Raw genomic sequence first — 17160 nt, 5'->3', positions numbered from 1 at the left:
TGAGAGTGCCCATGTGTCACCAGCCAACCCTGCTGGGCAGTGTTAGTCGCATTTCACAAACAAGGCTGCACTCTGGAGGGATTCGGTCACCCGCTGGGTGTGACTGGACCACAGGGCGTGGGGCAGATGGAGCGTCCTCCAGTCCTTCCCATGGAGTCAGCCTAGCCCCCTCCCCCCAACCTCCAACACTTAGGACAGTTTTGAAATCTACAGCGGAGTCAAAAGAATTTACCACCTAGATTCTACCATTACCATTTTACTATGTCATGTTATCCATCTAGTAATCTAATATTTTAGTGCATTTAAAGTAAATTACAGGCATCTGTATAATATATCAGCCTACATATTATTAACTAGAGTTTAGTAGTTTTATCTTTGGCTGTAAAATTTACATATAATGAAGGATGAGTGGGAACATAAGTATACACCAGCGCTGTGCATACGCCTGCACCTGCACTACGCCCACACCTCCATTAACATAAAGAACACGTCACGTCCCAGGAGGTTCCTTCCACCTCAGTATCACATTTATCAGATTCTGCGTTTATCACACTTTAAGCAATTTCATTTGCCCCCTCCCTAGGCTGAGAGCTCTGTGCAGGCGAATGGGCACATCTGGCCCATGTGATAGATGCTATAAGGGCAGCCCTGGAGTCCCGGGTCCTGGGGGGCACGGTGGCTACTGTTTGATCTTGGGCTGCCCCTTTCTGTGCCTTCAAGCAGTGGGCACCCTGGGGTTGTTACAAGGAGTCAGTGAGTTGGTGAGAGTTTCAGAAGCCAGGCACAGAGAAAGCGTTTCATGAGCACTGGCCCTCGTGAAGGTTAGGTGACGTGCTGCCCACTCACTCTGGCCTGAACCCTGACCCGCTACCTGTTTTTAATCTGCACCCAGGAGAACAACGTTTTCTATGGACACCACGCGAAGATCGTCTGCCTGGCCTGGTCTCCAGACAACGAGCACTTCGCCTCGGGCGGCATGGACATGATGGTGTACGTGTGGACCCTGAGTGACCCCGAGACCAGGGTCAAGATCCAAGGTGATTCACGCGCCCTCCTCGGCTCCCAGGCAGCTCCGGAGAGGTGTCCCCAGGGCTCGAGGGTCCCTTCTGTGCTTCAGGGAGGTGGCCTCACGGAAGCCTGGCGCTCCAGCAAACATCAGCTCTTCTGGTCTGGGCAGAGGACGCCCGTATGCCCAGCGTGAAAGCAGGTGGTCTCGGTTTCTGGGACACACACTGAGTAAAAGGGTTTTCCTGGCATCTCCTTTGTCTTAGTCTGTTCGGGCCTCTGTCACAAAATACCCCAGACTAGGCAGCCCCTAAAGCACAGAAGTCTACTGCTCACGGTTGCGGAGGCTGAAGTCGAGGATTGGGTGTCAGCTTGGCCAGGAAAGGGTCCTCTTCCAGGTCACAGACTTCTCATCAAGTGTCCTCACGTGGTGGAAGGGGCCTCTTGTATAAGAGCGCTCATCCCACTTGTGACCTAGGTAGGCTCCTCCCAAAGGCCCCACCTCCTACACCGTCACCTTGGACATTAGATTTCTAATTTAGGAATTCTGGGGGGACACAAACATTCAGACTGTAATACCTGCTTTCTCCCACCCACCCCACCCCCCTTCAATATAAACTCATAACTGAGTTCTCACTCTAGGACAGTAGTGTCCAATAGAAGTATAGCAAGAACCACGCGTGGACTCGACATTTTCCCAGCAGCCACATTTAACACAGAAACAGGTGAAATTATTAATAGTAAGTTTTATTTAACCCAACATATTTCCACATGTGGCAGTAGCTCACTTCAGGGGCACTGTAGTCACATCTGGCTCATGGCCCTGGCCCCCTTCAGGGGCACTGTAGTCACATCTGGCTCATGGCCCATCCAGGGTGGATCTCAGATCTGTTCCCGTGTCACCACCTCACATGGGCTCTGGTCCCTTTCCATCCATTCTTTACCTGGCAGGCAGCCTTTTGTCTTGAACCTAAGTGGGATCCTTTCCTATTCAAAAATTGTTCTGTTTCAACCCCACAGAGCTTTTTACCATGCCCAGCAGGGGGAGGGAGGGGACCAGCAAGCTGACCCCAAGTGGGTGGGAAGACGGTTGGTCCAGGATGGAGGAGGGGACAGAGCAGACTCAGATGGGCCATCCTGGTCTCCACAGAAAGCAGCAGTTTTGTAGTAAGACTCAGACTTGAGCAAGTTCAAGAGGCAGCAAGAGCTTGCAGGGTAGAGGGTGGAAAGTCCGGTCCTTGTCTGGGCCGTGGGGTCACAGGTCACTGGACGTGCATTGGCCTGAGGTCGGGCTGTTGTGTGCACAGGTACCCCAGCCTTGTGTTTCTCAACGTTTTATTCCTCATCTCCCCATTTTAACACCACAGATATACTGTGCACTGTTTGTGTATTGTCTGTACATTGTTGCTTTATGCATAGAAAGACTTGTTCACCCCCTGTGGGGAGGGGCAGTTTTGCCTCCAAGGGGCGTTTGTGGTTGTCAGGACTGTGCTGGCGCTGGGAGCTGCAGCCAGGATCGCTGCTGGTCAGGGAGTGTCAGTGGTGGGGGGCTGAGAACACCTGCTTCCCGTCCCATTACCCAGACGCTTCCCACTGAGAAGAGGAAAGGGGTCTGGTTGACCAGGATCCTGCTGGGTTTCTCGGTGGCCCTGTGGGTGATCTCGGCCCGGGTTTCCCATCTTCTGGTCTGAGGTACCTGTGGGAGCAGAGCTCCTGGGTTTGGCTCAGAACGCATGTTCTTTCTCCCCAGATGCGCACCGGCTCCACCACGTGAGCAGCCTGGCCTGGCTGGACGAGCACACGCTGGTCACGACCTCCCACGACGCCTCTGTCAAAGAGTGGACAATCGCCTACTGAGGAGTCCTCCTCGGGACCAAGGGAATCAGGGACTTGGGTTGAACGCAGCTCCACAGTCACTTCTGTGTCCCGCCCTTGCCCCGCCCCCACCCTGCCCCTGGGGGAGGGGCCTCACCTCGTGCCCGCCCTCGGCCCCGCCCCCTGGGAGGACCCTGCCTCCTCCCCGCCTGCCCGCCTGCCCCGCTCGCAGGGTGATGCTGTCTGTACAAGTCCTTCTGAAAGCTTTAGACGGTGACAGTTTGCACATGGAAAATAAAGTGAGCACTTCAACCACGTGTGGCGCGTGACTCAAACCCACCGCCTGCCCGCGCAGAACATTCCAGAGGCAGAGCCTCCAAAGCACACAGACCCGCCTGTGGCTCCGGGGGTGGGGGGGTTGCATCCCCTCCCACTCCCCACCTGCGGGTCCTTCCTGGCCGGCAGGGCGGATGCTGTAGAGCAAGTGGTGCTCGTTCAGGGCCAATGGGCGCACATGGAACCCGTGTTTCACTGTCAGTTTCTGTGCTTGATTTTGAGAATGGAATCGTGGGGATTTTTTTTTTTTAATGTATCTTAACTGATGTCTCTCAGTGTTTATGGCGCTGCCTCTAGGCTTTTAGATCCCTAGTTAGCAGGACGGGGAGGCATCCTGGTCACCGGTTCACTCTCGTGCTTTGATGTTTTCCTGTCTTTCTATCCCCCTCTGTTCCCGAGAGCAAAGATTAATTTAAAGGCAAAGATGGAGTCACTGTAAACTAACCTGTCCTCATTTACACCTTCCTTTTCTTTTCCAGTGCAGAAATTAAAATAAGTATAAAGCACGGTGATTTGGAATTTCTTTGCGAATGTCGGAATCACTGGTAAAATGCTGGCACTTGTGAAAACACTTTGAGCGCTTTAAGAGTTTAGATGGAGAAATAATTAAATACCTTTTCTCTTCATTGTGGGTCGCTGACTTTGTGTGACAGGGACACGTGGGGGCGGGGGACTGGGAAGCTGCTTGGAACCCCATGGCTTGGGTATCTCACCAGCCTGCAGCCTCAGGGGATGGTTCGGGAAGGCATGGGACCTAGGGATCCCCTCCCATCCTGACTCCCCAATCACTGTGTGACCTGGGCCATCACACTTCTCTGCGCCTAGATTTGTGAACTGAAAGCACTGGACCAGGTGAGATTGATCCATCCTGCCTGATTCTCAAGTCCTGTGGCAGTTAGGGACTTTTCTGGTACTGCCTTCGAAAATAAGGAATAGTATGCATTCCGATGTTGAAAAAAACTAAATTCCCAAGCATTCAAATTAATAATGGTAAGACTGGGCTTCCCTGGTGGCGCAGTGGTTGAGAGTCCGCCTGCCGATGCAGGGAAAACGGGTTCATGCCCCAGTCCAGGAAGATCCCACATGCCACGGAGCAGCTGGGCCCATGAGCCATTGCCGCTGAGCCTGTGTGTCCGGAGCCTGTGCTCCGCAACGGGAGAGGCCACAACAGTGAGAGGCCCGCGTACCGCCAAAAAAAAAAAAAAAAAAAGTAAGACTATCTTATTCTTGGCTAGAAAGGTAACATCATAAAGATGTCTATAAATTTGCAGTCCCGATAAAAATTTTCCCCCTTCTGTTCTCTTATTGCCTCTACAGTTCATATATAAAAAGAAGCTAAAAATGGAAAAGAAGTTGGGGCCACCACAGGACACAAAGTACAGGACTGTGCTTTGTGTCCTGTGTGTGTTTGGACTGGGGCCAGGTACCTTTCACATCAGTGGGGAAATAGCTATTCAGTAAACTGTGGAGAAAACTGGTTAACAATCTGAAAAAGTAGGGTTACTTGTTTTGTCCTTACACCAGATGCAAGATCTAAAAGTAGATCCACGTTTTGAAATTTAAATCATGGAGTTTAAGAGTGCTGGAAGAAAACATGCAACCTTGTATAGTCACACAAACCTGAGTGTTTCTAAAAATGACAAAAACGGTCAAGGAGAAAATATTGGTACATTTGACTTTTTTTTAAATTTATTTATTTTTGGCTGCATTGGGTGTTCATTGCTGCGTGCAGGCTTTCTCTAGTTGCAGCAAGCGGGGCTACTCTTCATTGCTGTGCACAGGCTTCTCATTGCAGTGGCTTCTCTTGTTGCGGAGCACGGGCTCTAGAGCGCAGGCTCAGTAGTTGTGGCGCATGGCCTTAGTTGCTCTGCGGCGTGTGGGATCTTCCCGGACCAGGGATCGAACCCGTGTCCCCTGCGTTGGCAGGTGGATTCTTAACCACTGCACCACCAGGGAAGTCCCTGATTTTAAATCTACATTGAAGGAGGAAAAAAAAAAACACCATAAAATGTTAAAATATGGCAAATGACACCCAATACCTTCAACACGTGCCAGACAAGAAGATACGTAAGTATGTTTGATGCTTGGTGTAATTTTTTAAATGGGAATTACATGTTTACCATGGGAAAATTTTCCAAATATATGACCAGAAACTCAGGATTATGCATATAGACTGACCACAGTTATGAAAAAGACACTAGGATCAGAATTTTAAAATGTTGGGGGCTTCCCTGGTGGCACAGTGGTTGGGAGTCCGCCTGCCGATGCAGGGGACACGGGTTCGTGCCCCGGTTCAGAAAGATCCCACGTGCCGCGGAGCGGCTGGGCCCGTGAGCCATGGCCGCTGAGCCTGCGCGTCTGGAGCCTGTGCTCCGCAAGGGAGAGGCCACAGCGGTGAGAGGCCCGCATACCGCAAAAAAACAAACAAACAAAAAAAAACAGTGTTGGGTGTGAAAGGCCCATGGGAGGGGTGAGGAGGGTGCTCACCAGCCAGCCCTAGGGCTGCCTCCCTCCCTCAGTCCCTTCCACTCATAGACTAGAATTTTTTACAGAAGAGCTTGAGTACACCCAACACGCCATTCATTTCAAGGAGGGAGGCATTTATACTCAAAAACCTTAACAAGAAAACAATGTGGAAACAAAGAAGCCACTTCTCTCTATCTTTGGGGAGAGAACGTAGCCTTTGTGAGCTAACAGTTTGCCGGTGATCTGTGCTCACAGCCCAAGCCCCAGGTCACATTCCTTGTTTGGGGAGTGGGGGGGCAGGAAAGCTGCACCCACAAGGGTGACCCAGCCGGGACCTGCCCTCCACACAAGGCAGGGGTGATAGCTTTGTGCACCAGTGTCATTTCCTCACTGGTGCAGGCCAGCTCTGGTAGTCTGGGAGAGTTACCAGGATCCCAGGACCTTGCCAGGCTGCCTGGAACCGTGCTTGATCTGAAATCGATCAGCAATGCCTGGCAAGGACCCACACCTGGAGGGGGCGGCACACATCTATCCTGCTCAGTTTGCCAGCTCAGGGCTGAGCACTGACTTGTACTTGCCCTAGAGAGGCAATGTGGGGAGAAAGCTGAACTAAGTCAGCGATCTAGGATTCTGTCCCAGCTCTGCCACTTTATGGTGTGACCTCGGGGCAAGTCACCCTCCTCTCCAAGCCTTCCTCTTTGTTGGTGAGATGAAGTTCAACTAGAAGAATGTTGACTCCTATGGGCCTCTTGGGGAGCACTGCCTTTCTTAAACAACCATGTAGATAACATGCATCTGAACAGTTTGGTCAATTTTTGAACAGTGCGTCTGTGTGCATCCCTGTGCTGAAGATGAGGATGTGCTAGAATGGAGTTCCCTGCTACCAAAGATTGTTTCCGTGTTTACTGCTGACCACTGGTCACTGCATTAACATCGTTGTATTGATCACCAAACCAACCAACAGTTGGGTATGAAAATGTTAGACCTGCGCGGTCTCCTAGGAGTTTCGACTCGCCCAGGAAACAAGAAGAGTCGGAAGTCGATGCAAAACGCAAGAGGTTTATTGAAGGCCGGTGCACCGGGGTTCCTTGGTCCTCACGCAGGAGGTCGAAGAAGGAACCCTTTTGGGCGCGAATATGTCAGTTTTATAGGTTCCCACTTCCCCGTATGTAAATTATAGATTTGGTTGTGTTCTCCTGCTGATTGGTCCCGGCTTAGGCTCGGACCAGAGAGGGAACTTGTCCCCAGCTGCCTGACTGGTCTTTGACAGACACCTTTTTTGTTTATCTCCCTCCTTCTCGGAAGGGGGCCGGACATCCTGGAAATTCACCCATTGTCTAAGAAGCCCCTATTGTCTGGAGAGTTCTTAATCATTAGCTGGAACAATGTCCCTCGAGTCCCACAAAAATACTTCTCCAAGTGACTCCTGTACTGGAAAAAGCATGTCTTGGGTCCTGCTGTATATGATTGTGCCCAGTGTGTGTGTGAGACCCTAAGCCTGTTACAGCTTCACGTCACCTACCTGGACCTCTGAGGCCTGGGTACCCCCCCTTGTGATATAAACCAGTGCAGTGACCTATGGTCTCTTGACAGTCTTGAAAATTATTAGAGACACCAAAGAGCTTTTGATTAAGTGGATTATATGTATAGATATATACTGGACTAGAAATTGAACACCAAGGAAAAAAAATAGTTATGAATGTATGTATCTAAAATTAACAATTATAAACCCATTCCATGTTAGCACACCTTTAAGAAAAATAATTATATTTTCCAAAACCTAAAAATAAAAACAGTAGAAGAATGACATTGTTTTTTATTTTGGAAAATGTCTTTAAGGTCTGGCTTCTCCTATCTACAAAATACATCTTTTAGTTGAAGTCTATGAAGAAAACGTGGCCTTGCACTGATACACAATTGGAAAAGGTACAAGTATTTGAATAGCGTTTTCAGAAAATTGCAGATATCCCTCTTTGACACCATACCAAAACTCGACAAGTGGAAATTTCTTAAAGGTTATCTTCAGGGTGGAATCCGAAACCATTGTCAATGAACTTTTTGTACTTTGTTATGTTAAAATCCACTCTGAATGCATCTTTGATTCATGCATAATTTTGTAACATTCTTTAACTATTTGAAAAATACTGGTCCATGACTTATGCAGAGCTTTCCAATGTTAACACATTTTGTACAATATCAAAAAATCACATTTGTTCAGATCATCACCAGCCTCATCAGAAACATCATTAACTATTGGGAAGGAAGCTGTCCGGCTCACGGAACTTAAGAATTCCAAATGAATAACCTAGGTCCTTGGGTATGTCTGTTCCCTGGGGTCCTCCCATAATCTCCTGTCTTGTTGTCTTGGTTGAGGTCGAGTGGCTTCTGCGTTTTGGTCTCACCTTCCAATAGGAAGAGGCACACAGGTGGTCTTTAGGGCCTGCACACCCATAATTTCTACTCCCATTTTAGGGGGACACAGTCATCTGACTACACCTACCTGCAGGGACCGGGATGGCTGGAGTAGGGGGTAGGGGCTGGGAAATGTAGCACCCCGTGCCCAGCCACTCAGTGCCATCCCTGGATCTCCTCCCTGCTGGGCAGTTTCCTTCACTGTGTCCCACTATGTGATTTGGAAGAAGGAATGCTGGACCAGAAGTAAGGATGCCCAAATTCCACGCCTTTCTCTCACGTATCAGCTGGGCAACTTTCACCTCAAACAAATCACCTCCCTGACTCTCAGTTTCTCCATTTGCTCATTCATTTCTTTATTCAAATAAAGTTGATGTTTTTTGAGCATTGTGTCTGGTACTGTGTTAGGGGCTGGGGGAAGAAAAGGATTAAGAAGAAGAATATCAACTACTACTATTTACTGGGGATCATGAAAAGGGCAGGCAATGTGCTATGCACCAGATAAAATACAGAAGACCCAGTTACAACTGAATCTCAGGTAAGCAACAAATCATTTTTTAATACAAGTATATCCCAAATATTGTGTGGACATACTTACACTAAAAAAGTATTCATTGTCGATCTGAAATTTAAATGTAACTGGACATCCTGTACTTTTTTGCTACATATGTTGTTATTTTGCTTAATTCTCACAATAGTCCTATGTGGTGTGTGGGTGTTATCCCCACATAACAGATGCTGCAACTGAGAATTATCAGCTGGGTAATTTGGGGCAAATGATTGAACTCCTGCAGAGAGGAGAATACAGACTTGAAATTGGATCTGCCTGGAAGTTCTTTAATATGTGAGAGTGCAGAGTCAAGACCAAAGAGTAGAAGACACAGGGAGACTAACTGCGGGTCTACAGTGGGATGGGCTGCCTTCGAAGCAGTGAGCTGCCTGTTCCTGTTTGTGTGCTGGAAATGGACGGCAGCTCAAAGGGTTAATTGAAGATACTTGAATGAAGGGCTATTTGGAGAGGTGTGAGTGGGGTTAAGGAGATCATGAAGGGGTGGTGAAGCACCCAGGAACTCACTCAGCAGGACGCTGGACCTGAGGGCACGTGGGGAGGCACTAGTACCAGTTCACAAAGAGAGCGGCAGTCAGGAATGGGAGTGGGGTATTCTTGGTGCCTCCCATTGGCTAAACCCAACAGGAGCCAGAGGGCATGGTTCCTCCCCTCCCCGGCTCTGTGACTGTCCCCCTTAGCAACAGCTTTCAGGTGCTTAGATAGGACAGAGCAATCAGGGAGTAACAGGGGGCAGTCCTGTGTATGCCTCCAGGAAACCATCACCGTCCCAGCTCCCACCCATTGGCTCTGCCATCTTTAAATTGTGTCTTTCATTCTCATGCTGTTGCCTCATATTCTTTTAGGCAGCTCTCCCTCCAATGTCATATCTGCATTCCAGGAAGGATGCTAAAGAAGAAAGATGGAAGAGGAAGAGGTTGTCCTTGTATCAGGGAAGCAAGACTTCCTAGAATGATGGCTGCCTTCCAGTTGGGTCTCATGAACCAGAATTGGGCCACTGCTCCGTGTAAGGAAAACTGGGGAACATGTGTCTTAGTGGGACACTTGGTCGCCCTGAACAAAACTGACAGAGCCATTTTGTGCTTCACCAAATATGGGTTGGTCCCTACGTTTCCAGTCTCCTTGCAGTTCATTTGCGGCCCTGTGGCCAGGAGGGGGAGTGTGGGCACTTCAGGCAGAGACCGTTCCGTGTTCATCCTCCATCTCTATTTCCCCGCACTGACCTTGGCAGCCACATATTCCAGAAAGGCTTGTCTTAGATGGTGGAAGACCACCAGACTTGCAGCAGACTGTGGTGTGAACAAGAAGTAAACTTTTATTCCACCCACTAAGATGTCATTTTTTGTTACCACAACACAGTTTATCCTAAGCTGACTTCTCAGAAAGAAAAAAGAATGGGATGCATATTGGGGCTATTAGCAGTGTCTATGACACTGTGAGTCAGTTTCCACATCAGTAAAATGGGGGTACTAATGGTACACATCTCATAGGGCTACTCATGAGCTACTCCAGGGAAAGCCCTAAGTCAGTGCTTAGCCCACAGTAAACGCAATAAATATGAGACATTGTTGTAGATACAGAAGGCAGTTAGCAAACTATAAATGGTACTTATTGTTGTGAATGCAGGACACAAAATTAATATCCAATTAATGATAATATACAACACATAGTGACCTGTGCCCCAGGAGGAGCCCACGTGAAGTCCAGGGGGAATTCGAGGAGGAAAATCAGGGTGGGCTTCCTGGAGCAGGTGGTCCCTTGAGGCTGTGGAGGATGCTTTCAGAAGGTCCAACAGGACTCAGGATGTGACATTCCTGGAAAATATCCAAGGCGGGGCTTAATATCATCCAATGTTCTTCCTTGGATTCATTCCTTCCTTCTGTCTATGGAGGTAAGCTATTATAAACTTCACAGTCTTTTTTTTTTTAATTTTTATTGAAACATAGTTGATTTACAATGTTGTGTTAGTTTCAGGTGTACAACAAAGTGATTCAGTTATACATAAATATATATATATATAATTCTTTTCAATTATAGTTTATTACAAAATATTGAATATATTGGGTGGGCCAAAAGTTTCGTTCATTTTTTTCCATAAGATGGTTCTAGGAGTGCTTGGTTGTCTTTAACTTCCTCTGAAACAATTTTGTTAGATTGTATGTGACAGCTGTCATATCAGCATGCATTTAAAAAAAAACATCAAAATTGGTGAATTTTTGTGTAGCCATTTTAATATTGAAGATGGAAGGAAAAAAGCAACATTTTCGGCATATTATGCTTTATTATTTCAAGAAAGGTAAAAACGCAACTGAAACGCACAATAAGATTTGCGCAGTGTATGGAGAAGGTGCTGTGGCTGATTGAACGTGTCAGAAGTGGTTTGCGAAGTTTCGTGCCAGAGATTTCTCGCTGGACGATGCTCCAACCAGTTGAAGATGATAGTGATCAAATCGAGACATTAACTGAGAACAATCAACGTTATACCACAAGGGAGAGAGCCGACATACTCAAAGTATCCAAATCAAGTGTTGAAAATCACTTGCACCAGCTTGGTTATGTGAATCGCTTTGATGTTTGGGTTCCACGTTAGTTAAGAGACAAAAACTTTCTTGACCGTATTTCCGCATGCGAGTCTCTACGGAGACGTAATGAAAATGTTCTGTTTTTAAAACAAATTGTGATGGGCAATGAAAAGTGGATACCGTACAACAATGAGGAATGGAAGAGATCATGGGGCAAGCAAAATGAACCACCAGCAACCACACCAAAGGCCGGTCTTCATCCAGAGAAGATGATGTTTTGTATATGGTGGGATTGGAAGGGAATCCTCCATTATGAGCTCCTTCCAGAAAACCAAATGATTAATTCCAACAAGTACTGCTCTCAATTAGACCAACTGATAGCAGCACTCGATGGAAAGCATCCAGAATTAGTCAACAGAAAACGCATAAAAGCGTCCAGAATTAGTCAACAGAAAACGCATAATCTTCCATCAGGATAACGTAAGACCACATGTTTCTTTGATGACCAAGCAAAAACTGTTACAGTTTGGCTGGGAAGTTCTGATTCATCCACCATCTTCCCCAGACATTGCACCTTTGGATTTCCATTTATTTCGGTCTTTACAAAATTCTCTTAATGGAAAAAATTTCAATTCCCTGCAAGACTGTAAAAGGCATCTGGAACAGTTCTTTCCTCAAAAAGATAAGAAGTTTTGGGAAGATGGAATTATGAAGTTGCCTGAAAAATGGCAGAAGGTAGTGGAACAAAAGGGTGAATACGTTGTTCAATAAAGTTCTTCATGAAAAATGAAAAATGTGTCCTTTATCTTTACTAAAAAACAGAAGGCACTTTTTGGCCCACCCAATAATTCCCTATGCTATACAGTAGGTCTTTGTTGGTTATCTATTTTATATATAGTAGTGTGCATATTTTAATCCCAAACTCCTAATTTATCCCTCTCCCTACCCCTTTCCTCTTTGGTAACCATAAATTTCTTTTCTATGTGAGTCTACTTCTGTTTTGTAAATAAGTTCATTTGTATGTATCATTTTTTTTAATTCCACATCTAAGTGATATCATATGATGTTTGTCTTTCTCTGTCTGACTCACTTCACTTAGTTTGACAAGCTCTAGGTCCATCCATGCTGCTGTAAATGACATTTCATTCTTTTTTATGGCTGAGTAGTATTCCATTGTGTATATACCACATAGTCTTTTTTTAAAATTTAATTTAATTTAGTTTTATACAGCAGGTTCTTATTAGTTATTTATTTTATACATATTAGTGTATTTATGTCAATCCCAGTCTCCCAATTCATCCCACCACATCTTCTTTATCCATTCAACAGCCGATGGACATTTAGGTTGTTTCCATGTCTTGGCTATTGTAAATAGTGCTGTAATGAATACTGGGGTGCATGTATCTTTTTGAATTATAGTTTTTTCCAGATATACGCCCAGGAGTGAGACTGCTGGATCATATGGTAGCTCTATTTTTAGTTTTTTAAGGAACCCCCATACTGTTCTCCATAGTGGCTGTACCAATTTACATTCCCACCAACAGTGTAGGAGGGTTCCCTTTTCTCCACACCCTCTCTAGCATTTATTATTTGTAGACTTTTTGATGATGGCCATTCTGACTGGTGTGAGGTGATACCTCATTGTGGTTTTGATTTACATTTCTCTAATAATTAGCTATGTTGAGCATCTTTTCATGTGTCTGTTGACCATCTGTATGTCTTCTCTGGAGAAATGTCTACTTAGATTTTCTGGCCAACTTTTGATTGGGTTGTTTGTTTTTTTGATATCGAGTAGGATGAGCTGTTTGTATATTTTGGAAATTAATCCCTTGTCGGTCGCATCGTCTGCATAAGCTTCATATTCTTTACTATTAAAATCCCTGTTTTTTTTTTTCTATTGTTGCGTTAAGTCCTAGGTTTCCGTGAGTCTGCTGTTTTCTGAGGTACCCCTAGCTATCATAATCCTGTCTAAAATCAGGGGCCATTGGCATCCAATTAGCAGCCACCAGGAAGCAGAATCTGAGGGAAGATAAGGAGCTGTTTTCATAGGTTTATTGAAAGACAAGATGCTTAGGGGTGCGGAGCTTAGAAAATCTTTTTAGGTAATGATGCAAGTTAAAGAGTTGGCAACAATATAGTACGTGCCTTTCACTTGTTGAGGGTCCCTTTTTATTTTGAAAGAGCTAGGGTTTTGTTGTTACGTAGAAGTGCTTACAACTCCACGATCCTAATAGCTTAAATCCCTTAAAAAGAACATGAATCAGGTATTCGGCTTTTTCATTCATTCATTCAAAGTCCACTCAACCTTTTATTCGCTCATTTATTTGACTGACTATTCATCAATCATCTGTTAGGTACCAGGCAACACACTCAGCCTTGAGATCAGACCGACGTGGTTTGTCTTGTTTCTCTCCATTTACAGAGTGTGCGGGGGAGAGTTTAGACAAATGAATCCAGGGCAGGAGGGTTGTGGTAGGGGATGCTCAGAGTGCCATGGGTGTCTAAATAAGGGATGTGAGATCCAGCCTGGGGTGGGTGGAGATTCTAGCCCACCCCTCCAGCTTTATGAGATCCTGGATGTACAGAGCCTGGTTCCTTTCCCACCACATCCCAGCCTTCTCCCATCTCGGGAGCCCTGCTGTCTCTGGTCTCTGAGACCCTGGTTGTAGTGTTTGGCTAAGAACAGCAGAGAGCAGCTTGAGATCACATCTCGGAGGCGGGGCCGACCTGCTGGAGGCACTGAAACAGGGAAGGAAAACTGGCTCCTGGCGGAGGGACCAAGGAAGCCACGCATAGTCAACACTCCAGGACAGTCCTTCTTCGGCCTCTGCCAGCAGGAAGCCCTGGTTTTTGGTCTCCTGACCTCAGAGGAGCTGGCTGGGTCTGTGTCATCCAAAAAGGACGGTTGGCCTTTGTTGTCAGATCCAACACGCTGGGCGCAGCAGGAGGAATACCATCTCTTTCATCTCTTGCAAGCTATTCTTTGGTTAAGAGCCATGGGCTGGCTATCAGAACGGAGGAAACCCCTTTGCAGTTGTTTAAAATGAGCAAAAGAGACAGTCGCTCCCCACAGGGATAACCCAAGGTCCCAAGCAGATACCTTTTCACCAGCAAATGAACGGACCTGATTCTAGCTCATGGCTGGGGTGGGAGGGGGCTCAGTTGATGAGGCAAAGTGACCTGACTTCTCACCTTCCCAACCCCATCAAACATCCCTGTTCTCAGCTTCTTTCTCTTGGGCAAAAGAGTAAATTGCAAATATTTGTCCCCAGGCAGTGCCAAGGGCTGGTATTAATTTCTCATTCTCTCCCCTTCTCCAAATCACCTAGCTGGTATCTCAATGTAAGCACGTTTGTCCGCACTTATACCCCAAGGAAAGGTGAGATAAAGGGAATATGTTTGCTCACAAAATAGGGCTTTCAATGAAGTAGTGTTTTTCAGTGTGGTCCAAGACCAGCTGCATCAGAAATTCCTTATACAAATGTGGATTACACTGTGTGGCAGTGTCTACCAAAATTAAACACATACCCACCCTGTAGCCCATCAATCCCACTCCTAAGTACATACAAGAGAATGGAGCGTGTATGTCTAACAAAAGAATGGATAGGAACATGTGAGCGGTGCTGTTCAAAAGAGCCCCAGACTGAGATCAACCCAGATGCCCACCAACAGGACCACAGAGAATAAATTGTGGCTTATCCATATTCAGCAATAAAATTCAACGAATTACCGATACAGACTCATAAACATGATGTTGAACAGGATAACCTAGACACAGAAGAGGGAGTCCTACGTGGTTCCCTTTATAGGAAGTTCAAACACAGGCGAATCTGAGTTGACAGAAGTTAGAATAATGGTTACCTTCTGCGGAGGTGGGTAAGGGCATCTGGGGTGTTGAAACTGTCCTGTATCTTGATCTGAATAGTGATTATACAGGTATATACCTATGTATAGGTAGATAGATTGATCGATCAATCAATCAATCGATCGGTAGATAGATACCTATATGGAATTTACCTATGGTATACTACGGTTATGTACATACCATACATTCATAGGTGTATACATATGAATCGAGCCCTATGCTTAAGATTTACAAACTTTACTATATGTTTCACACACACACACACACACACACACACACACACACACACACACACTTTCAGCCTCATTCCAGACTTACCAAATCAGAATCTCTCAGTATGGGTACGTGGGAATCTGCATTTTGTATCCCTGGTGGTGTGAATGCCCATTGAAGGTTGACTGCCAGTGATATGGGCTGTATAGATGGTCCACAGATGGTGCTTTGTCCCCCAGAGCACACCTCACTCCATTTCCCATCTGGCTTGGAATATTACAAGACTTCTGCTCTCACTAGGGAATAAGGTTGGCATGAGATTTCTCCCTTCTTAAGGTCGGGTACTAGGATCCTGTGAACAAGAGTGTCACGGTCTGTACCCCAGGCAGAAGCCACACTCTCAGGGAAATACAGACTAGGAACTCTTCTCTGCTTTTTTTTAAACATTAAAAATTAAAACCAGCTGTTTTGGGGCTTAACTGGTGGCGCAGTGGTTGAGAATCTGCCTGCCAGTGCAGGGGACACGGGTTCGAGCCCTGGTCTGGGAAGATCCCACATGCTGCGTACCAGCTAGGCCCGTGAGCCACAATTACTGAGCCTGCGCATCTGGAGCCTGTGCTCCACAACAAGGGAGGCCGCGATAGTGAGAGGCCCGCGCATCGCGACGAAGAGTGGCGCCCGCTCGCCGCAACTAGAGAAAGCCCTCGCACAGAAACGAAGACCCAACACAACCATAAATAAATTAATTTAAAAAAAACCCAGCTGTTTCCATCCTTCTACTTCTGAGTGGGCACATATGTATTTTAAACGCATAATCAGTCTGTGTATGATTTTTGATTCTGTCCTCTTCTCTCCATGTGTCATAATCCCCATGTTCATCGTTATTAACAAAAACAGGCGGGTGACATTCGCCAAGTGTCTAGAATACATAAGGCTATTTTCCTTATGTGATGTCATTGGATCCCTAAAACAAACCTAGGAACACACCCAAGACTTGAAAGGATCCAGCAACTCCCTAGAAGTACACGGCAAATAGGTGATACAGCTGGGATTTGACCCTGATCTGTCCAACTCCACTGAAAAATTGCTGTTGCTTTGGTGAGAAGAGTCTACTAAGGATTCCTGTCTTGTTTTAGTTTGTTTTAACTTTCAGCCATAAGAATTTATCCTTGTCATTAAAAGTTATAAGCAAACGTCATCTTAATATCTGCATATTATCCAACAAGTGGATGGTTAGAGCACAATATATGTAATCATTCCACTAATATTTGTTGGATAAGGTCATCAAGAAGACATGACCACCAGCTGACCCGTGAGCTGGACCCAGGCACTTGGAGGCTGTCCCCCACCACTGCGCCCTTCTCCTGTCCTTGGAATGTGTGTTTCACTTGCCTTCCCTGCTCCCAAAAGTGCTCTAAGGCTACAGCCTTGAAATAGAAATGTGGAGTTGAGGCTACCCTAACTGGGTATGTGACTGACCCCAGTTAAGGCATCTTTGTAAACTTGTAAGATTCTGGCTGGCGGGTGCAGAAATCTACTGATCTTGAAGCTGCCCGGACAAGCCTGGTAAGTTTTCTCGGTTATCAAGCCTGACACCTACCAATCTGAGTGGTCTGCTTTGTTCTTGGGTCTTTCCCTGCCCTCCACATTTGGGGCTGGTTTCAGATTTCCATTTTTTGCCAGAGCAAATGTCTTGATCAACGTGTTTTCACATCAGTCATTGCATTGAGGATTGTTGCCTTTGGATAGATTATTAAAAACGAATAACTAGGGCTTCCCTGGTGGCGCAGTGGTTGAGAGTCTGCCTGCCGATGCAGGGGACACGGGTTCGTGCCCCGGTCCGGGAGGATCCCACGTGCCGCGGAGCAGCTGGGTCCGTGAGCCACGGCCGCTGAGCCTACGTGACCAGAGCTTGTGCTCCGCAACGGGAGAGGCCATAACAGTGAGAGGCTTGCGTA

The 17160-nt window shown here is 46.4% G+C and overlaps 1 protein-coding gene across 1 annotated transcript in view; it reads left to right on the top strand.

The window, feature by feature from the left end:
* Positions 1-3776, top strand: part of WDR1 (WD repeat domain 1) — a 39864-nt gene extending 36088 nt beyond the window's left edge. Inside the window, exons 14-15 of the mRNA XM_079920903.1 lie at positions 893-1037; positions 2756-3776. Of these exons, the coding sequence (XP_079777029.1) occupies positions 893-1037; positions 2756-2862 (252 nt within the window). The 3' untranslated portion in view covers positions 2863-3776. The remainder of the gene's footprint in view (positions 1-892; positions 1038-2755) is intronic.
* The last annotated feature ends 13384 nt before the right edge of the window (positions 3777-17160 follow it).

Source organism: Stenella coeruleoalba, assembly GCF_951394435.1.
Source record: "Stenella coeruleoalba genome assembly, chromosome: 4".
In the NCBI taxonomy this organism is placed as follows: Eukaryota; Metazoa; Chordata; class Mammalia; order Artiodactyla; family Delphinidae; genus Stenella; species Stenella coeruleoalba.
The sequence above is the reverse complement of the archived record's forward strand: the minus strand, read 5'-3'. Positions and strand labels throughout refer to the sequence as shown.